The sequence below is a fragment of the Colias philodice genome, chromosome 8, assembly GCF_061535455.1.
Source record: "Colias philodice isolate Cphi_HAF_F1 chromosome 8, ilColPhil1 Martin Lab GWU primary, whole genome shotgun sequence".
Classification (NCBI taxonomy): domain Eukaryota; kingdom Metazoa; phylum Arthropoda; class Insecta; order Lepidoptera; family Pieridae; genus Colias; species Colias philodice.
The window spans coordinates 1,161,084-1,184,234 of NC_143093.1; the positions used below are offsets into that span (position 1 = coordinate 1,161,084).

General features: G+C 37.3%; 2 protein-coding genes across 4 annotated transcripts in view; both read left to right on the forward strand.

The window, feature by feature from the left end:
• The window catches only part of zip (myosin heavy chain 10), an 83,501-nt gene extending 63,967 nt beyond the window's left edge, over window positions 1-19,534 (forward strand). The window contains exons 7-28 of one of the 3 annotated variants that reach the window (XM_089697683.1): window positions 17-1,356; window positions 1,713-1,883; window positions 2,245-2,412; window positions 2,755-2,901; window positions 3,722-3,850; window positions 4,360-4,480; window positions 4,860-5,093; window positions 5,334-5,504; window positions 6,597-6,759; window positions 8,438-8,576; window positions 8,920-9,051; window positions 9,354-9,519; window positions 10,046-10,149; window positions 10,483-10,611; window positions 10,987-11,235; window positions 11,325-11,495; window positions 11,722-11,976; window positions 12,345-12,464; window positions 12,805-12,954; window positions 13,392-13,574; window positions 14,066-14,229; window positions 17,395-19,534. In XM_089697683.1, coding sequence (XP_089553809.1) covers window positions 17-1,356; window positions 1,713-1,883; window positions 2,245-2,412; window positions 2,755-2,901; window positions 3,722-3,850; window positions 4,360-4,480; window positions 4,860-5,093; window positions 5,334-5,504; window positions 6,597-6,759; window positions 8,438-8,576; window positions 8,920-9,051; window positions 9,354-9,519; window positions 10,046-10,149; window positions 10,483-10,611; window positions 10,987-11,235; window positions 11,325-11,495; window positions 11,722-11,976; window positions 12,345-12,464; window positions 12,805-12,954; window positions 13,392-13,574; window positions 14,066-14,229; window positions 17,395-17,530 — 4,742 coding nt within the window. In that variant the 3' untranslated portion in view covers window positions 17,531-19,534. Of the gene's footprint in view, window positions 1-16; window positions 1,357-1,712; window positions 1,884-2,244; window positions 2,413-2,754; window positions 2,902-3,721; window positions 3,851-4,359; window positions 4,481-4,859; window positions 5,094-5,333; window positions 5,505-6,596; window positions 6,760-8,437; window positions 8,577-8,919; window positions 9,052-9,353; window positions 9,520-10,045; window positions 10,150-10,482; window positions 10,612-10,986; window positions 11,236-11,324; window positions 11,496-11,721; window positions 11,977-12,344; window positions 12,465-12,804; window positions 12,955-13,391; window positions 13,575-14,065; window positions 14,230-14,868; window positions 14,912-17,391 lie in introns of those variants that run through there. The other 2 variants (XM_089697684.1, XM_089697682.1) reach the window with 2 other exon arrangements.
• Window positions 19,535-21,261: 1,727 nt separating this feature from the next.
• Window positions 21,262-22,641, forward strand: LOC149486283 (inositol monophosphatase 1). Its single transcript, XM_089697752.1, has one exon. It carries the CDS (start codon window positions 21,434-21,436, stop codon window positions 22,253-22,255), a length of 822 nt encoding a protein of 273 aa, XP_089553878.1. The 5' UTR covers window positions 21,262-21,433; the 3' UTR covers window positions 22,256-22,641.
• The last annotated feature ends 510 nt before the right edge of the window (window positions 22,642-23,151 follow it).

The following is a 23,151-nucleotide window of genomic DNA, read 5'->3' on the forward strand; positions in this document are numbered from 1 at the left end:
TTCAATTTCTTTCCAGGTCTTTCCGTCACGGATATGACAAAAGCTTTCTTGAAGCCGAGGATCAAAGTTGGTCGCGATTTCGTTACGAAAGCACAAACGAAAGAGCAAGTCGAGTTTTCAGTTGAAGCAATCAGTAAAGCTTGCTACGAAAGGCTTTTCAGATGGCTTGTTAATAGAATTAACAGGTCGCTAGACAGAACTAAGAGACAAGGTGCTTCCTTCATCGGCATACTGGATATGGCCGGTTTTGAAATATTTGAATTGAACTCCTTTGAACAGTTGTGCATCAATTACACAAATGAAAAACTTCAACAGCTCTTCAATCACACTATGTTCATATTAGAACAAGAGGAATATCAGAGAGAAGGCATTGAATGGAAATTCATTGACTTTGGTCTCGACTTGCAACCGACAATCGACTTAATTGACAAGCCTATGGGAATTATGGCTTTGCTCGATGAAGAATGTTGGTTCCCGAAAGCAACGGACAAGACATTCGTGGAAAAACTTGTATCCGCACATTCAGTACATCCCAAATTCATGAAGACAGACTTCCGTGGAATAGCTGACTTTGCTATTATCCATTACGCCGGTAAAGTAGATTATTCCGCTGCTCAGTGGCTGATGAAGAACATGGATCCATTGAACGAGAACGTCGTCTCACTTCTGCAGTCATCTCAGGATCCTTTCGTGTGCCACATCTGGAAGGACGCAGAAATAGTCGGCATGGCACAACAGGCGATGACCGACACACAATTTGGTGCTAGAACGAGGAAGGGTATGTTCAGAACAGTTTCACAGCTGTACAAGGAACAGCTGACGAAACTCATGGCCACCCTCCGCAATACGAACCCTAACTTTGTCAGGTGTATCATACCGAATCACGAAAAGAAAGCTGGTAAGATCGAAGCGCCATTAGTTCTCGACCAGCTCAGGTGCAATGGTGTGTTGGAAGGTATCAGGATTTGCAGGCAGGGCTTCCCCAACAGAATACCATTCCAAGAGTTCAGACAGCGATACGAGTTATTGACGCCGAACATAATTCCAAAGGGTTTCATGGATGGCAAGAAGGCGTGTGAGCGTATGATCGAGGCTTTAGAACTTGACCACAATTTGTACCGCGTCGGTCAGTCGAAGATATTCTTCAGAGCTGGAGTGCTCGCTCACCTTGAAGAGGAAAGAGACTACAAGATCACAGACTTGATAGTGAACTTCCAAGCGTTCTGCAGAGGATATTTGGCGAGAAGAAACTACCAGAAGAGATTGCAACAGCTGAATGCCATCCGAATTATTCAGAGGAATTGTGCCGCTTATCTGAAGTTGAGGAATTGGCAGTGGTGGAGATTGTACATTAAGGTCAGTATTTTTTATACAAGTGATAGGTATTGTTTATATGAAGAAAGGCTTATTATAATATAGATTTTCTCACGGTAAAATATGTTTGAAAACATTTGAGTCCTTATTATAAACACACAAGTGAATAACACCTGTCATAGATTTCTTGTTATCATTTCATTGTTTTATAACTGTGAATAATTCCTTAATAGAATTGTTTGTTATTGCAGTTATACAATATTGATTCATTTTACTTTCTACCATATATTTTTCGAATTAAATATTTATCTAATTGCACCAATATGAATTATTGATTATCGATAGATTTGTACTTAAACTACTAAAAACCCTATATTATAAAATATTCTGTATTCCAGGTGAAACCACTCCTTGAAGTGACGAAACAAGAAGAGAAGTTGACCCAGAAGGAGGATGAGCTGCGTCAGATCCGCGACAAGCTGGACTCGCAGATGAAGCGGTGCCAAGAGTACGAGGCCAAGTACCAGCAGGCCAGCGCTGAGAAGACGCAACTTGCAGAACAACTGCAGGTACGAGATTAGCTTGGTTTTTAGTCGTTTCTATGGATATATTATTGTTTAAACTAATAGTATTTAGTGGTATAATGGCTGTTATAATTATTGTGCATCAAAAAATTCTGGTCACAAAAGATTAAGCATAAATGTTTCCTTTTGCAGCAATTTATTTTGTAGTACATATAAAACTCTGTTTAAATATTGATCTGTTACATTTTTAGCATATTTTTTGCCGGATATATTTGATTCTGTGTTTCATTTCATAGATAAAAAACTTAACTTTTTACTTTTGCGTTCCTGTCACATTAGAAAATTACTTATCTTTTCTCGTATAAACGTCTTGCCTTTAATTATATGTATTATTTGTTACTTCCAGGCGGAACTAGAGCTGTGCGCGGAAGCAGAGGAGAGTCGAGCCCGAGCAGCAGCTCGTAAGCAGGAGCTGGAGGAGCTGCTGCACGACCTGGAGGGGCGCATCGAGGAGGAGGAGGAGCGGAGCAACGCGCTGCAGCAGGAGAAGAAGCGGCTCCAGCTGAATATACAGGTTTGTGGCGATAGGTAAAAAGATACTAGGACGGTCGGTCAATAACGATTTTGTGCATTAAATGCATAACATTCAAAGTATGCACTGCGAATATTAGATTATTTTCGAAAAGACGACCCAATGAACGTGATGAAAGTAAATTCTAGTTTATAATATCTTCTAGTGATTGGTTGAATCGGGCTTGTGAAATCAAAAGCTGATTGTTGCAAGACCTACGCGCTCAATCGAACAGTTCTTATACATTTCTTACAAAATTATATTAAATAATCATAGTTAATCATGTTCAATGTCAATTTATTAAATATGAATGCTTTAACTAAATATTCACTTTTCCACTCGCAGGATCTAGAAGAGCAGCTGGAAGAAGAAGAAGCAGCTCGGCAGAAGCTGCAGCTGGAGCGTGTGCAATGCGACGCGAAGCTAAAGAAGCTGGAGGAGGACCTCGCCCTCACAGAGGACACCAACCAGAAGCTGAGCAAGGAGAAGAAGGTGTGTATTTGTTTTAGATGAGGGTAGACGAAAAAAAAATATGTGAGTAGTTCTATAACTACCCACAGTTGAAAGTAAAAGTTTAGATTCGTAAAAAGAATTTGTTTGGAAAGGTTTCGAAGTTATTAAAATAATAAATTTTTCAGGACAATTTTCACGCACGGCACAAATAAAACAATGTTGAGTTCTAAAATAATATTACAGAAAACATTGTACTTTTTGCATTCTACTGAATGTTTTATGAATTTAAATAATATTGTTAAATGAAAGCATTTAATGATTTGCTAAATGTATTAGATTACATTGAATAAATTAACGAAATTGCAATGCTGCAAAAATAAATCATCATTTCTGATGTACCACTAGTTCCACTACATAGTACCTATAAAACAAAGTCGCTTTCTCTGTCCCTATGTCCCTATATATGCTTAAATCTTTTGAACTACGCAACGGATTTTGATGCGGTTTTTGAAGTGAAACTTCTTTATCGGGGTTGGAAAAAAATTTAGTGTAACATTTTTTCGTTACGCGCCATCTTGTATCATCATCATCGCCATCCGTTACACGCGTGATTGGCGTATTTCTGTAAAGTTGCATATAGTAAATTATTTTTTGAAAAATAAGGTCATAAAGAAGTTTCACTTCTTACGTGTGTACACTAGTACACGCACACATTTTTTTTAATAGATAGAGTGATTCAAGAGGAAGGTTTTAGTATATAATTTATTATGTTTTAGACAAAGCGGGCGAAGCCGCGGGCGGAAAGCTAGTATTTGTATATTTTCTTTGATGTATATTTTTAAATATATCGTTATTACAGATACTAGAAGAGCGCGCAAACGATCTCTCGCAAGCACTCGCCGAGGAGGAAGAAAAGGCGAAACATTTGAGCAAACTCAAGACGAAACAAGAGTCCGCCATCGCAGAGTTGGAAGAGAAATTGCTTAAGGTAATGAATATGAATATCTATTTTATTATGTTTAAATATTATAAAATAAATCTATACTAATATTATAAATGCGAAAGTAACTCTGTCTGTCTGTCTGTTACTCAATCACGCCTAAACTACTGAACCAATTTGCATGAAATTTGGTATGGAGATATTTTGATACCCGAGAAAGGACATAGGCTACTTTTTACCCCGGGAAATAGGATAGGTTTTATCCCGGACATCCCACGGGAATGGCAACTATGCGGGTTTTTCTTTGACTGCGCGGGCGAAGCTGCGGGTGGAAAGCTAGTATTTTATAAAAAAAGTTCAGTGTTCAGTGTTATATATTGGTCAAATCGATCATACCTTTAATGAGAACATTGAACGTGAATTAAAATGACAACATGGTACAAATCTCAACTAAATAAAAATAATTCTAGGCATTTTATTATATTAAAATATTATCAAATTTTAATCATACACGTATATTTTTTTTTCGAAATAATACGTGTGTCGTATTTTTTCAGGACCATCAAATGAGGCAAGAGGTGGAGAGGGCCAAGCGAAAGATGGAGACGGAATTACAAGATGTCAAGGAACAACTCGTTGAGAAGAAGGCGCAGATTGAAGAAATACAGATTGTTTTGGGTGAGTACTTTTAATTTTATATTATTTCATAGATTTTATTTGGAGAGTGAATGTGAATATGTGTATTTTTGTTTAAGTTATTAAATATAAAATTTTTTTGGGTGTTGTGATTTAAACAAAGACACACCATTTAATTAAAATTAATATAATAGGATCTTGCGCTTGAAATACAATTTTTTATTTATCTATTGTGTAAATAAATGAAAGTACTAAACTTTGGCCACTGTGCTATGTGATGAAAGTCACTTATTTAAATTCAGGTTATACATCCTTGTTAGTCATTAAATGTTATATTATTTTTCAATTAAACAATATAAATATTTAACTTAATTACTCGTAATGATATTTTAAAAATATTATTTTTTTATCTGTGTTACAGCGAAACGCGAAGAAGAACTAGCCGCCGCGATAAGCCGTGTGGACGAGGAAAGTGCTCTCCGAGCGAGCGCACAAAAGGCCGCACGTGAGGCAGAAGCCGCACTTGCCGAGGCACATGATGACCTCGAGGCCGAGAGGAATGCTAGAACTAAAGCCGAGAAGCTGAGGAGAGACCTTAATGAGGAACTGGAGGCCCTGAAGAGCGAGCTTCTGGACTCGCTTGATACTACAGCTGGTAAGTTATAGAATTTAGCTGGCGGTAATCTAAGATAGTAGGCTAAAAGGCCGCATGTGAGGCACATGCCGCATGTGAGGCACATGTCGTATGTGAGGCACAGGCCGCATGTGAGGCACAGGCCGCAAGTCCGATAAAAATGATGCTACACAAATTAGTAAACATCCATATTTTCCAGAAATTCCAAAAGCATCTAGCTAAATGAACCTATACACTAATATGACATGCCTTTCATTTCAGCACAACAAGAACTCCGCTCCAAGCGGGAACAAGAGGTGGCAGTACTGAAGCGAAGCCTGGAGGAAGAAGCGGCATCTCACGAGGCATCACTAGCTGACCAGAGACACAAGCACTCACAGGAGTTGCAGCTGCTCAACGAACAGCACGAACAGCTCAAGAAGACTAAAGCTGGTGAGTTAAGTAGTCCCTGGCAAATAAATTGGCCCGAAAGTTTTGGTACTAAAGCGAAGCTTCAAAAAAGAGAGAGAGTCGCAACGCGGACTTAAGGAAGATTTACTCGAAAAAATTAATATTAACATTGCGAAACTCGGTCCCCGAAACTAGTAATCAAAGTTTTCCTGTAAAATAACTTGGAAAAGAGATATTATCGTCTAATCTGATTTACAACAATTTTTTTAAGATACATACAATAGAAGTTATAAAAGAAGAATATAAAAGAGCACCTAAAAACTTAAAAGTAATATAAAATAATTAATTAAAACAACTGGAAAAGTATCCAGACAAACCCATTTTTACGAACCAATATGATATTTTATTATTCAACCGATTTCTTTAATAGTAAATCTTTTTGGTAGTAAAAACGCTATACTTATTATGTCTGGTCGGCACACACTTCTTTTTTCGAACGTTTGTCGCGTCACAATTGACAAATCAAACTTTGATTGTACAAAACTTTTATGCGGTGTATTTTTTCGTAAATTTTGAATGTGTTTTTATTTATTTTTTTATCATGGCGAACAAGGAGCGTAGACAGAAAAATGTTAAATTCGGTTTGTCGAAAGATGATAATTATGAAATTGAGAACTTGTGTCCCCATGAGGAGGGAAATGCGTTTAATTCGACCAGAGACTATTGGCAGCACATGTGCCAGGGTTCGTCTCCCGATAGGAAACAGGATTTGGCTATGCAGTATAAATGTTAGTTTTTGTATTGTATTGGAGTATGAGTCGATATCAAAGCGGTTGGGTGTTGTAGATTTCACAATAAAAACTATACATTTATGTAAATAATGAAGCTGTTTTGAGTTCATCACAGCACATGTGAAATAATCTAAGATTTTTGTAATGACTGACTGTTAACTGTTTTTTCATAGTCTTGTGTTTTTTTATTAAACGTTATGTTTATTCTTATTAATTTATTTTTGATTATTACTTACACATAATATGGCTGCGGTTTGACCGATTTTATTTGATAATCTATCTCAATTTCGATTATTTTTTGTGACTTTATTGCTAATGTTTTAATTAAATTGTATTTTAACAGCCCTAGAGAAAGCGAAAGCAACACTCGAAGCGGAAAACGCGGACCTAGCTACGGAACTAAAGAGCGCAAGCGCGGCCCGAGCGGACGGCGAGCGGCGCCGCAAGCAGGCGGAGGCACAGCTTCAGGACTTGGCTGCTAAGCTGCAAGACGTCGAGCGGGCTAGGTGAATACGATATGTTTCTTGTTGACTCTTGTTTTGACGTGATAACGTTTATAAAATCGTTTTAGTCGGGTGACATGTTCAGAAACTTGTGTCACACCAAAACCTCACGAGCGCGATCGCAGGTATAACGAGAGAGAGACGGACCGATCTCCCGTCCCATCTCGAGCGCTGCCACCAATAAGACGTTATCACGTAAAAATCTCGATCGTAAACCTACTTAACAAACAACCAATTTTTTTCTTCTCATCTCTTTTTTGTGTCGCTTTTTGGTGAAAAAAAGTTTGTAATGTGATAAAAAAAGATGATTAATACGAAATAATTTGTACTTTGTTTAGCATTTTCATAAATTAATAGGCATGACGACAGTACCCATAAATGATCGTATTAGTGTTTGTAAGGGCAAATGTATAATAGATAAATTACATATAGTGACTTAGAAATCTTAAAAACATTAAGATTAATGAGATTATCAATAAAATAAAACTTTGAAATACTGCAGTTGGCCATTTTGACTAAAACACGCGTGACGTCACGCTTAAGTAAACAACTCACGTCAGATGTTTTTTGTTGTTATGAATATGTTGAGAATACGCATTTTTATTTATTTTCTATTGTTTCACGTATGCTTTATCGACTCAGAACAGAAATATAATTGCGAATTCACGAATGCATGGTTCGGGGTTCTCCGCGCCAACTTTATACAATCATTTCTTATTATTTTCTCACTTAAAATAATTACTAACACATTTTTGAGCATTATTTTTATGTGGATTCACACTGCAATACTGCACACCACTATAAACTTTGAAATTCGTTTCTATAATACATATTAAATAAATATTTTTTTAATTTTCTTCGCAATGCGTACAAATAATTACGTATTTACCAAAGTGTGACGTCACGCCTACGCCATGACACCTGCGAGCTGTTTTGGCACAGTTAATAAATATTTTTTGGAAAATGGCTTTTATCTTCGTTAAATTTAAGTATATTACCGAAATATAGGGTTTTTCTTGTATAGTAAACGTATACACACAATATGGAAGAGGATTTCAAAATCTTTCGTCATGCCTATTACTGTTTTTAATATAAATTCAGTTTTAGTTGGAACAAGGCGGCCAATTTTAATATTTTCCTATTCAATATTGTTCAATTTATGACAAAAATGTGCAGATATTTAATTCTGTCTTAATATCCCTTGTGGCATATCTGAATTTGATCCTTCGAGCCGGATCTACTTCAATTTTGGCTCTCTAAGGCACTTTTCTCATTCCCAAACGTGCTTATCCAATCTACACACGTTATACTTAGAGCCGATTTTTCAATGCCAGCCCCCCTAGACAAGTGGCTTTCTATTAGCGTAAAGTTCAATAGAATAGATTATGAATGTATGAGATTGACGTAATCAATCGTCGTCGTCGTCGTAATCAAACGTCAATCTCATACATTCATAATCTATTCTATTGAACTTTACGCTAATAGAAAGCCACTTGTCTAGGGGGGCTGGATAGAACTTATCCGTCCAATAAAGTATTATACGATAATATTAAAATGTCACGTAAACTGTCCAATACGGGCAAATAGAATACGTTTTTAAAATGGTAGTGTTATACATTATTCGACGAATAAGTTTTAACCAAGGATTGAAAAATCAGCCCTTACCAATATTTGGCACCAGGTCGGAAGTATCTGAAAAGTGCGTGCGGCTACAAAGCGAGGCGGAACAAGCGCTGGCGCAGCTGGAGCAAGCTGAGCTGAAGGCATCTGCAGCTGCGAAGCACGCGGCCACAGCTACCGCGCAGCATGCTGAGGCACAGGTAAAGTGGCAATGAAATGTTTTAAAAACTTAATAATATGTAATAATCCTTAAAAAATGTAATATTTGGGTAACCTATATGATAACTGAAACGATGTGTAGATGAGAAGATTCAGTCCATGATTTTTCTTGTTAAAAGTGCTTATATAGTAATTTAAACTTAAACTCATTTGTGTTGTATGAAATGGTAATAAATGTAGATGTAAGAAGTAATAATTTATTTATTTGTAATGCATTTTTATCTATTAAATTGTCAGATGTTTGTTCAACAACAAATAAGATATTGCAAATTCTACTGATAATATTACCTACCCATTAATTTTTAACTTTTATATATTTTACAGGCATTGCTGGAAGAGGAAACGAAACAGAAGCTAGCTCTACAGACCCGGTTGCGCAACGTTGAGCAACAGTTGGAGCAGGCGCGCGACCAGCTCGAGGAGGAGGAGGAGGCCAAGAGGAACTTGGAGAAGCAGGTAAGGGAACATTAATAATATAATCGAGTTAGGTTCATAGATAAATTCATTGTGGTCTTAAATTAAAAGGAATTTTTTTAATTCTATGTTAATATTATATACAGAGTAGAGTTAAAAATGTGTGCTGATAAATTTCTATGTTAGAAATTCAAATTCAAATATGACGCAAATTAATTTCTTCCAACTGTATTATTTGTCCTTTGCTACATTACGTATACGTTACATCTCGCCTGACCCTCTGCGTCTATGATTGTTACTAATTTTTTAATTTGTGACGTCACTAACCCAATATCGCTGCACAGGTGACAGCGCTGACTCAGCAAGTGGCTGACGCGAAGAAGAAGGCGGAAGAAGAAGCAGAAGCTGCTGCAGCGCTTGAGGAGCAGCGCAAGAAGTTGGCCAAGGACGCGGAGGCTCTGCATCGTCAGCTCGATGAGCTGCGGCAAGCGAACGATAAGCTGGATAAGAGTTAGTGGCCGATATGTTTATTAAATTAACACACAATACGTACATATTATGTAAAGACGTACACGCACACGTATGTACACACGCAAGCACATGCACACGCACACACATGTAGAGACACGTACGCAGACTCACACGCTCACGTTCACTCAAACTCAATTATACTCATAGCGGGCTTGTTATGACTATGTTGCTAAAGACTTTTCTTCTTTTCTATTGATTTATATATTATTAATTATTAAATTTAATTATTCTAAAATACGTCTGTAAAAGATTCAGCGTTAGCAGACTACGGTTTACGCTGTCCGAGTTGACCAATAATAAAAGCAAAATAAAATATAACCTACACCAAATAACGCGTCTTTCTCTAGGTAATAGAATTTTTAAAGTCGCTTGAATATATCCAAAGATTACCCCCTACAACATCGCAAACTTACAAACCTTACCTTGTTAAAATATTAGTATAAATGACACTGGAAATAATTCTACTTACCTTTTGTAATATTTCTAATATAAATATAATAAACAGGCAAAAAGAAGATACAAGCAGAGTTGGAAGACACGAACATTGAATTGGAAGCGCAACGCGCCAAGGTCATGGAACTTGAAAAGAAACAGAAGAGTTTCGATAAGGTGAGCAATTACGTGTACTTTATATTTTTGGAGTGTTCTTTTCGACGTTTTTATTTCATTTTATCTCTGGTTATTGCATTTTTAAGGCAATTTTTCACACATCTTGTAAGGGTATGTTTTATATAATTTTCTGTCTTTGTTTTGGAGTCATATAAAATTAGCCTTATGTCGAAGTGTGATAAATAATAATAATCATCACATCATTTCCTTTGCGTTGTTTTAAATAGCCGTGTTGGCATTGCCAGAAAAAAAATATTATTGATTTTTTAAGATTGAATTTCTTTATGATTTTACGTCATACACATCTTCCAATAATATTTTGTGTTATTCCAGGTGGTAGCGGAGGAGCGAAGCGTGGCGGAGCGGTACGCGGCGGAGCGGGACGCGGCCGAGCGGGACGCGAGGGACAAGGAGACGCGCGTGCTCAGCCTCACACGGGAGCTCGATGATGCTGCTGAGAAGGTGGGTTTTGAATGAATGAATTAAGGAAGACACCTTATTTGCACCTATACAAAGTTAGTATGAAGTGACGAGGTTATTTTTGTTGTTTGGGCAGGTCTAGGTTGTTTTTTTTTTGGTGGGAAAGTTGGTGTTGCATTAATGGCAGGATGGGGTTATGATGAAGTTAATATTGTTTTTGAAGTGATGTAGTAAATATGGGTCGGGGATTTCACATATTGAAATGTGGTTTATACTGTATGAATCTTAAAACATTTGGCCCTTTAATAGGTTTCTGTTCCTCTAGAAATGACTGTTCGTCTATTTGAGAATATATTATTTCTGTGACTTCGCAATTGTATAAATTGGTAATTAAAATCATGTGCACATTTATTTCAGATCGAAGAGCTCGAACGCTCCAAACGGCTGCTGCAATCCGAGCTGGACGAGCTGGCGAACACGCAAGGTACGGCCGACAAGAACGTGCACGAGCTGGAGAAGGCCAAGCGCGCGCTCGAGTCGCAGCTGGCCGAGCTGCGCGCGCAGAACGAGGAGATCGAGGACGACCTGCAGCTGACTGAGGACGCCAAGCTGCGGCTCGAGGTCAACATGCAGGCGATGCGCGCGCAGTTCGAGCGCGACCTGCAGGTATGTATAAAAATTTGGTAAAAAAATTGTGAAACTACCCACATTTTGTATATTATTTTTAATTATAAATTATATTTTTTCGTGTCAAGGCCAAAGAGGAGCAGGGCGAGGAGAAGCGGCGCGGCATCGTGAAGCAGCTGCGCGACGTGGAGGCCGAGCTGGAGGAGGAGCGCAAGCAGCGGGCCGCTGCGCTCGCGCATCGCAAGAAGCTGGAGAGTGACCTCAAGGACGCGGAGCAGGCGCTGCACCTGGCCAACAAAGTGAGTAAATAAATAAAATGAGGAAGAAAAAATTTTACGTGTTTTTTTTTGTACCTTTAATAATTAATTCTGCTGTGATTTACTATAATAATATTATGTATATATTTTAGTATTTTCTAAATTTTGTAAAGAAGTTTCACTTCTGACACGTGCTTTTCTTTTTTTCTAAAAATTACTAGACATTGTATGTTGAACGTGTACTTAATTTGACCGTATCGCGTTCCAGGTGAAAGAGGACGCCGTCAAACAAGCGAAGAAGCTGACGGTGCAGCTGAAGGAAGCCGTCCGCGAGGCGGAGGAGGCCCGAGCGGGGAGGGAGGAGGCAGCAGGTGTCGCGCGTGAGGCGGAGCGCCGCGTGAAGGCGCTGGAGGCGGAGGCGCTGCAGCACGCGGAGGAGCTGGCGGCGGCCGAGCGAGCGAGACGGCACGCGGAGTGCGAGCGGGACGACCGCGACGACGAGCTCACCGCCGCCGCCGCCAAGGTGACGTTCGATTGAATGACTAGGCCGAACGTTGGTTTAGCGATTAGTTTAGTGAACTCAATGTCTAAGTAGTTAGAGGATTGTAACAGTGAGCATTTAAAACCCGACATATTATTGAACGAATAGTGTGTTCATTGAATGACGACAGAATTTACTTTTTCCAAACGTTGACAAAAAGAACGATTCCGTGTCGACGGAGGCAGAAGAGTACATGGTGAATCGTGAAACATCGTGGTTGGAAAAATAATTTCAAAGATTGTTTCAAAATGTATATCAAAAAAAACATCAATTTACGACAAATGCTTCTAAGAAGCCTTTAGCATCCTAAAATTATACGTACCCAACTAATATTTTCCTATATGACTCAGGTTACCCTCCTGGTGGACGAAAAGAAGCGACTCGAAGCGAGGATAGCGGCGCTGGAAGAAGACCTGGATGAGGAGCAGTCCAACAATGAGATACTCAACGACAGGCTCAGAAAGTCACAGGTATGTGTAATTATTACTTAGTACTTATGCGTTTTGTTAAAAATATTAGTATAGCCAAATTTCAACTCTACTGTGTGGATATAAAGTTGTGAATCAATTGTTTTTGAAAGTGTAGCAAGAAGCTTTCAAATAAATTTTTAAATTCATAAATTTGACATGGGATTGCAAGTAAAATTATTTTGAAACTAGGAATTAATTTATTCTCTCCAAAGAAGAAAAATTATCATTTTTAGCCCAATCATTTATTTGTATTTGGATTATTGCGTTTCTGACATTTGCTCGTCTCAAAATCAAGTTTGCATAACATATAACAGCTTTGTTCTTATTATTCTTGGTCCAGAACCAAATCGAGCAGCTCACAATGGAGCTAGGTACAGAGAAGGCGGCAACACAGAAGCTGGAGAGCGGCAAGCTGGTGCTCGAGCGGCAGAACAAGGAGCTCAAAGCCAAGCTGGCCGAGCTCGAGACTGCAGGACGCACCAAGACCAAGGTAGGAGAGATAGACAGAATAAATATATTTATTTACAATGGGGACCTATATAAAAGTACAAAAAGAACGTGTGAACATGATTTTTTAGTTTTTAAAAGCAGTTGATTATGTAATAAATGTGTTGATATGGTTTAATTTAGTGTTTGTCAAAGGTAAAAGTATAAACTATGTTTTCATATAGCAGTTACAGTACGTATCAGAAATAACAGACAATAAATTGTACACATTTTTTTTCAAACGACATACTTGACTTAGAATATCTTATACGACGACTTGCAAATTTCGTGACCTTTAACATTATTTTAAGCTTATATTACCAAAACCCAACAGCTAAACTACTAAGTTTCTATTGAAACTAACAATGTTTTTTACTAAAAGTGTTCCATACGCAAAAATTCGTGTTACATTTTAATTTGAAACGTGTGTGCGTGTTTTAGGGTGTGATCACCTCCCTGGAGCTGAAGGTGGCCAACCTGGAGGAGCAGCTGGAGGCGGAGTCCCGCGAGCGGCTCGCGCAGCAGAAGGCGTCGCGCAAGCTCGACAAGAAGATGAAGGAGCTCGCGCTGCAGCTCGACGAGGAGCGCCGGCACGCCGACCAGTACAAGGAGCAGATCGAGAAGGTACAGCCGTATTGATACTAGCTGCTCCGCGCGGTTTCACCCCCGTGGCTCCACTCCTGTTGGTCGTAGCGTGATGATATATAGCCTATAACCTTCCTCGATAAATGGGCTATCTAACACCGAAAGAATTTTTCAAATCGGACCAGTAGTTCCTGAGATTAGCGCGTTCAAACAAACTCTTCAGCTTTATAATATTAGTATAGATTGACATTATTGAACAACTAGATGTCTGCCCGTGTTTTCAAAGAAAATCCCACCCAGTTCCCGTTCTTGTGGAATTTCTGGGATAAGATAAGCCTTTTTCCTTTTGGATATTTCTGGTCAATAAGGGAATGGAATAAATGGTATTGGTACTATATTTTTTCAATTGACATTTCTGTAGCGTGTGGTCGCCACCGGCTGTCGCTGGCTACCAGAGGCTGTGATCTGTGGCACGTGCGCCGTCAATTAATTGTTCACTAAACTAATTGTGTGTGTGTTTGTTCGTTTAGATGAACAACCGCGTGAAAGCGCTGAAGCGGCAGCTGGACGAGTCGGAGGAGGAGGTGCAGCGGGAGAAGGTCGGCAAGAGGAAGGCGCAGCGCGAGCTCGAAGACCTGCTCGAGACGCACGAGACGCTCGCGCGCGAGTGCTCCAACCTGCGCAACAAGCTGCGGTGAGTGGGAGCGGGTGGGAGTGGGTGGGAGTGAGTGGGAGTGGGTGGGAGCAGTGGGTGTGAGTGAGTGTGTGCGCACGCAGTACCCAGCTGCGTGAAAGCGTTTGCGCTTGCAAGGCGAGGCGAGGCGAGGGATCGGGGAATCTGGTGAGCGACAGCTACACTGCTAAGACGCTGGGCTAAAAAGTTTAAAATCCGTGTGATTCTGCGTGATAGGGTAGTGCTTGGGCACAGCCCACAGGGTAAGCAAGATTGGCGGACGAGGGAAGTTACGACTTCCGAAGGTCCCCAAAACTGAACTGCAAAGCTATCTACATATTTAACTGGTGGGTTCACTCTTTTACAATTGGTTAAAAGGTACATACCATATACATGAACATAATGATACCAAAGTCTTGTTTATAAAATAACTAGCGGTCCGCCCCGGCTTCGCCCGTGGTACATATGAAAAATAGATGTTGGCCGATTCTCAGACTTACCCGATATGCACAGAAAATTTCATGAGAATCGGTCCACCCGTTTCGGAGGAGTATGCAGACTAACATTGTGACACGAGAATTTTATATATAAGATTAACTTCTTTTATATTTAGAAACAAAATATTTTGTTTATGATAACTTATCTATATTACTTGTATAGGCCAACGGTATCGGACGATAGTGACTAGAGGGCGAACAACAAAATGACGAGGTAACAGGGCTTTACGGAATGCAAAACTGACATTCGCACTGCAACTATTAAATATTAAATACAGTTGAAGATATTAAAAATCTTACAAAGTTATGTTCATTATTAATAATGTTCTTCGCCAGATAAACTCATGCCCATTTTGAATCATTTTCACTGCTTTCTCATAAAAATATCTGAAATTATGTGAATTAAATTTTACACATAATATGCTCGCTATTATGGCACCGTTTGTTCACGTTAATCTAAACAAGAATGAGTTCAGATGCAATCATTTACATATTATGAATTTCAATCAGTATATTCTTTAGCCTGTCGTTCCGAATCAACTCATGTATATCGTCGAATCATGTACATGTACTTATTAACAACTCACAAACTCATATTTTAACACACTTACCTCAAAACATTAAGCCTGTATACTCTAAAGCCTCTAAACACATGCACATAAAACATACTCAAAGAAACATATTGACGTACATTAAACAACGAGACTTACAACCAACAAGTGTCCAAAGCAAAACTCTGCCTGCTTGGATATCAGGCAGAGTTTCCTAATAAGTTATACAATGGACTTTGAACATTATTGCAACGAAATAAGATGTAAATTTCAATGAATCTTTAATGAAAAATTCTTAGTCTAGCTGCTTATAGGACGTCAATGGAAAAACAGGTAATATATCGTTTTTCATTCATTTATGTATATAACATAAATAATACATAACTATTATAAATAAATCACAAAAACATCCCACAGATTAAGTAAAATAAGTGCGAATGAAGGTTTAGCTTTAAAAAATAACAGAAAGCGATCCGCTTTTATGTATGTGTGTGTTAATTTTGTAACTGTTTGGAGGGTAGAAGGAAAAATGCTTGTGTTTATTTGAGAATCATCACATCTTTATAACGTGTTATATTATAAGTACACGTTTATTAACATTTCGACATATAACTTGAATTAAAAAAAAATAACTTTCTTTCATGTGAAATAATTTTACATTTTCTGAATTAATCACTAGTTTTAACTTATAATGTTATCTCTATTAATTATTATCAAACAAATTAGTAGTTGAAAGAGTTGTTTAGACTTTTATTTGCAAAATTATTATTATTCGAACTAAAGAATATTGGAAATAGTTGTATTAAGGGCCGATTTTTCAATGCCCAGATAAACAGCTGGATAGACTTTATTCTTCAGTTAACAAAATATTCAATTTTTCAACAGACGAATAGGACGTATCTATCGAATAACTACGTTATTTGAGGAATAAATCTATTTGCCGCTCCAACGGCCAGATAGCGCGCTATTCGACGGTTAGGCGTTTGAGTTGACAACTGATGCGTCAAATTTGGGATATTTTCGTATGTCATAACATAGAGCGTAGAATTATTAACAATTAAACCTCTTTCTATATAATTATTATCAATTAAAATCATATTGAAATTGATGTTTTTGATAGTACTGATGACCATGCCATTGAAAATTTGCCGAACGCTGCCTTTAAGTATGTCGTTTCCATCGTAAAATATATAAATTGAAACACAAATTTAACCAAACTCTTTACTCGAATCAAAACAACAATCAACAATCATAGAAGACAAGAGCAATACAAGACGTGAGTGACGGTTGTTGACAAATTGCAAGAGTTGACTCTATCCCGCTCTAACCTGACTAATTTAATATGTTTGTTTCGCCACTCCGAGAGCAGAGCTGCCAATATGGAAATATTTGGTCAGATAGTTGTTCATCAAATAAATCACGATTGAAAAATAGGCGAGCCGTTATGAGTTAGATAAATAATTGAATAAATCTATTCGATGGGTAGACATTAGACTGTTTATCTCGGGATTGAAAAATCGGCCCTAAGTATTTTTATTTATTTTATTGATTGAGCAGTGATCACTTTCATAAACATTATAAAATCAGGGAATATGTTTTGTGTTACATTCCGAACAACTTACAACAATAAGGTACTTATATTGAAAGTTTAATTTTTATAGTTTTAGATTTTACGGATAATCTAAAACTGATACATTTTTATTGTTTATCATGTATTGTCCATGTGTACCGACAAAAGGGACGCGCTATTCACGCACCACAAAGGCTTTCGTTAAACTTGACGGAAATTCAGTCGCGGACGAAACGGCAACATGTTGACTGTTGTTTCATACAAATTACAAATAGCACTATGCCAAAGGTTTTTGAAGTGAAAACTTCTTTAGCGGCGTTGAGCACTTTTTCTGTAGTGGGTATAAAATCTTAAACTCGCGTCAGGACACGTGACCTGATACCATTCCAAAATATCAAACATGCTCAACGTTAATAATCAAGTTTTCACTTCTGCCGGCACTCCCGGAGTGCAACCCGTTTTTTTTTTGAATTTGTATGAAATAACGAATTTCCGTCTAGTATGGCAAAGGCCAAATGTGCGTGCTATTCACACGCTTACTATAATCGCTCGCGTCTGGTTCCAGAAGGCAAGGCGGCGGTGCGATCGGTCTGTCGGGCGCGTCGTCGTCGTCGCGCGTCAAGCGCACGTCGTTAGCGCCCGGACACGCGTCCGGCGACGAGTCGTTCGACGACGTCAACGACACCGCCAACAGCCTCGAGTGAGCGCCCCACTGACGAGCGACTGCGCTGCGACTGACCGACGACTGCGCTGCGACTTTTTTTTTTGGTGGCAACTTTTTAGCGGGGCCGTTGTTGTACAATAATCGTCCTCAGCTCGAAGGTTGCGCTAAGAGAAATTTCAACTTGTATTTGTTTTGCATGAAATATTAAATAATGTTAATGGCGATAAACCGTTTTTATTATATTGTTTAGTAGTTCTGGTATAGTGGCGTAACGGTTGTTTCTTTCATAGTTGTCGCATTAATTATTTTCATGTAAAATTGTTTCGAAAAATTTCACTTGTTTCGTTACGCCATTATTATTGTTGTATTTAAAATTGATATTAAATTAATTAAGCCGATTGAAATTGTCACTTCTTTTTACATTAGCTACGTTGTGTTATAAACACAGACAAAAAAATTATGTGAAATTTATTTATTTTATTTAAATCAGTTGCTCGTCTTGTTGTATTGTAAACTTAATGTTAATATTATATCGAGAGTGTGAGGAAAATCGGTATTTACGATTGAAATTGCCCCTTAACTAACCTCAGTCGCTTGTAAACTATTAAATGTAATAGTTCGAGACAAGCGGGAGTAAATGTATAATCGATATATATTTATATTTTAATGTAACAAGCAATAACAATTGTATATACGTGATATTTGAAATTTTGTACGCCTCAAAATGAATTTCTTACTGATTTGATCGTGGACTGGTGCTCAATTTTTAACACTAAAAACCTCAATACATTGTGGTATAGACAATTCAGGGTTGCCATAGATGAAATTGTTATCTTTATCGATCTTTTTTTGTAATCTGGTATTTTTGTAATGGTAAGGTTTTTGAAAACACACGTTTCAGTCAGTTCAAATTGGTTCATCCCATACCAGTATTAGTGTCGAAACATTCCTAAAGTATCGAGTTATCTCGTCGCGACTTGGTCGGACGATGTTAATTGGTAAATCATTCTATGCGTGATATTGCGCGGTGGTACTGCGAAAGAAATTAAAAATAACAGCACAGAGTTAAAATAAACGGCCTGCGCTTACAATTTTTAAATAATCTGTGCAAATCATGTATCACTTTTGTGGCGCCATCGCGTTTAATTTTTTTTTATAATAAAAATTCGATTGTAAAAGTATTAATTATGTGGCAAATGTTTTTCGGTGTTGCATTTATCGCAATTGAGGTGAAGACTGGTGTTGCGACAATATTTTTTTATTCATCTGACGTTTCGATTCGATCGTATCCCGACGGAGGTTCGGCTCCTCGTGTATATAAGTGTGGAGTGTTCCACTGAGCGCTTTGTTGCCATAAAATTTTTAAAGCTAGTTGTAAGGAGTCAACGGACGCGTCAGCGAGTGGCCGCATCGTTTTTTATTTGTACTTACTAGGGGATAACCGTTAAAGTGTCGATCGCTGGCGCGTCGTCGGCGGGTTTTTAAATTTTCTCTGCTGGCATCATCGGTCGTGTATTTGTATAGTCGATGGTGCGAGTTCCTCGACCGATGGCGGTTGATATATTGTCTATGCAAACTTTGATGAATTTTAAAATGTAACGGCCAAAAAGCCGCCATCGCTCGAGGAAACGGCGAACATTTTATACATGTGGTATTATCACCTACAAGTGTGCGCTAGGACCGCTTGCTTTATTTAGACTTAGATAAGACTTAGTTTACATCGTGGCCTTAGGTTCTCCGCGTGGACGCGCCTGACCGTCACGGACGGACTCTAACCACTATTTTATAACGAAACAACTTGTATCTTCGCATTTTATACGTTATTGTACCCCGAGTCTTAATTTTAATGACTTCCTCTTTTTTTATAAAGTTTTTTTCTGAATAATAATATAAATTTAAATGTAAGTAAACCATTGAAGCATAAACATATTTTACATAAATATTATATTTAATTATTAACAATATTGATAATTGTAAAATTGGCCATAGGTTGTAACAAGTTATCAGTTGGTATGCCAATTAAACAATTTTTCATGATTTTTAATATTGATTGTTTTATTTATATTCCCTTCCTTCTACTATAAGAATAAATTATACCTACCTATTATTTAGGAGCGATTTTTCATTTCATGGTTAATACTATCCTACAAAGTATTACACAATCATATGAAAATTACACCCGTAAAATGTGATGGATCATATTTTTGAAATGGTTGTTTAAAACAACTTCAATTCTGTCCTCAATTAATGTGCTTGTCTAAATTGTACTCGAAAGAAATACATATGTATATGTGGAAGCAAAATCAAGCTTGTCTGCAATATTTTAAGGTGTATTCATAAAATACACCAAAAGCACATTTTTAATGATGATTTGATTACTATACATAAAATAAACTCATTTGAATAATTAATGATTTACAAAGCACCTAAAACTCCACCCAGGTTTTGAGGAATATTGTGTTTAGTGACAGAAATAGTGGCAATGCTTTGCTGATTGAAACCATTTCGATAAAAAACTACGATATATCGCTTATCCATACATCCTCATTCTAGATTTCTCGCTGGAATTCCGTTCAGAATAAAATATAATAATAATACTATCTTGTCTCGAAGTAGGTACCTCTCGATTTACACGTATTGATTAGAATTAGAAGGAATCGTTCTTACTTAGGTATCGTTAACAGAAAAGAAAAACAAAAGTTTTGACATTCCAGTAGGGCCAAATGAGATTTGAATAAATACCTACGTGCAGAGAAATAAGTAAATAACACCCTTCATAAGCACTACTAATTATTTAACCTCACAGAACTCTGTTTATCGGTCTCTTCAAGTCTTAACCATGGAACCGATTTGTACAGATTCGATTCGATTTGAAATCTGGTACAGAGAGAGATAGCTAGAATAGGATAGACTTTATCTTAATAATCCTACGGGGACGGGAACTATGCGGGCTTTTCTTTGAATGCACGAGCGAAAAGCTAGTTTTATATGTCTCAAAATGTAGATCACCTCTCAAAAGATACGAACAGCACAATTATTGTTTTTACATAACGTTTTTTGTTTTGCGATTGTTCGCCCATAAAAACCATGAAGGTAACTACTTAGGTACTGCATACGGAAAAAAATGATATCTTTGAGCTAGTATTCGAGTAACCTAAGCGAGTAACTTAACAAGTATCGACGGCCTTTTTAAGTAAAGCTTACCCTATGTTAAGTCAATACAAATTAAGAATCATCAATCAGCTTTTAGTATACTTTACTAGATACGGTGAAACATGTTTATTTTACATAAATCTATATACTTATATATAATAATAATAGTTTAAAAAAACTAAAAAAACACGCTTTTCATAGAAAACCGAACCTAAAAATAGAAAATTTTATCAAATTAGTGTATTGTCATCGGTCCTCAATAAATCTACAAAGTTTGAACGAAATCTGGCCGTTTAAAGTGGGTCAAAATCGCGCCCAAAGAAGTCGGTTACAAACATACAGGTGAAGCTAATATAAAGCGTGAATCCCGTTTCGCGTTGTCATGGCATCACGCCTAAACGGGTGGACCGATTTCGATAATTCTTTTTTTATTATATTCCTTGAAGTACGAGGATGGTTCTTATGTAGAGAAAACGTAAATATGTACCACGGGCGAAGCCGAGGCGGACCGCTAGTTTTGAATATTTTATGCGCTTAATTCTGCGTGTTTTGTAAGCAAGCTGGCTGATGGCTCCCTTGCACCTGTCGCTGTCAGTTGTCACATAATTGTCATTTGCATTGTGTCATATCCGTTTGTTTAGATCGAGTTACGAATTGCTTTTTGCGGTAAATCGCAAATTCGCAAGTTCAGGGAAAATTTAGCAGTTTATTGAACTTTGTAACTTTCCTAGGTGTATTCATCAAATCAACTTGTTGCAGTTTTATGTAAAAATTTCAATTTTTCATTACAATGTCTGACGAAATCGATGAATATTTTGAGGCTGCGCTTGAATTAGTGAAAACTGCGGGAAACCTTATAACAGAATTCAGAGATGGCTGCAATGTCTTCGAACAAAAGTCTAGTGATATTGATTTAGTCACTGAGGTGGACAAAAATGTAGAAAAGACGTTAATGGATGGACTTGCTAAGAAATTTCCATCACATAAGTTTATCGGCGAAGAATCCGTCGCTGATGGAGCTAAATGCATTTTGACTGATGATCCGACGTGGATTATCGATCCTGTAGACGGCACGTTAAACTTCATTCATGGATATCCACAAAGTTGTATTTCTTTGGGCCTCGCGATAAACAAGGAATGCGTCGCCGGAATTATCTACAATCCAATTCTCCAACTATTATTTAGTGCAAAGAAAGGCAAGGGTGCCTTTTTGAACAATAAACCGATTCATGTGTCCCAAACTAAAGAGTTGAGTAAGGCACTGGTGTCTTTTGAAGCTGGAACTTCACGGGACCCTGAGAGACAGAGGGTTATGTTTGAGAATTTCAAGCTTTTGGTTGAGAACGGACATGGAGTGAGGACAGTCGGTTCTGCCGCATTGAACATGGCTAATGTGGCTTTGGGTGGTAGCGATGCATACTTTGAGTTTGGTATTCATGCATGGGATATTGCTGCAGGAGATATTATTGTTCGGGAAGCTGGTGGAGTCTGTATAGACCCAGCTGGGGGACCATTTGACATCCTCTCTAGGAGAGTGCTGTGTGCATCGTCTATTGAACTTGCCCAAGAAATGAGCAAGGTTCTAAATCAATACTATCCAGAGAGAGATTAATGATAGAAAAATGTATTTTTTATTCAATTATTGTGTTTTAATTGAATGTTTTGTTATTTGTGTTTAATTTTATGTTACCAGTGTGTACAAATTATATTTTGATAATGACTTGATTTGTTACCATAATATATCATTTCACCTATTCTGGCATGTATCTTGAATATTTTATAATAAATGTTATATTTATGAAATGAAATAAATGTATTTATTTGTGTATTAGTAGTACTTAAACATAAAATTTGTACCAGGGTTTAAATAAAAATGCAGTTTCTATTAAATAATTTTATTCATTGTCACAGAAGTGTAACATTTTACAAATTGTAATTAAATAAGTTTCAATTATGAATGTGTTATTATTATAAATGATGTTGAAATAAACATTAGCAAGTCAATTGTCTTTTATTTTTAAATTAATGTTAAAAATATCTTATGTCGGTGGAGGCTATTCTTAATAGAATGTAATATATTACACAATTATTAAAATTCAACATTGAAAGCAAATGTAGAAAAATTAAGATTAATGTTTTTATTCTATAAATGCATTATCTGTTTGAAATGTATTTGAAATATTTCAAAAAGCTTAAAATTCCAAAATAGTGATATTTTGTACTTGCACTATGAAATACTTAACATATTAAAATAGAACATAGTAGTAGGTATTATTTAAATATTAAAGACACAGTATAATATAATAACAAGTTCCATTAGTCAAAATGGTAAATTTAATACCTCAGTCAGGATAAGAGTCAAGTCAAATATTAGTTTCACGTCATTATGGTCAACTTTAAAAATTGAGTCGTAAATAGGTCTTTGTATAGTCAATCATCAATGTAAGTCGGCAAGTTTATTTGTCAATAGTCAGTAATATTATGTTCGACATGTCGCTTTGAAATCAA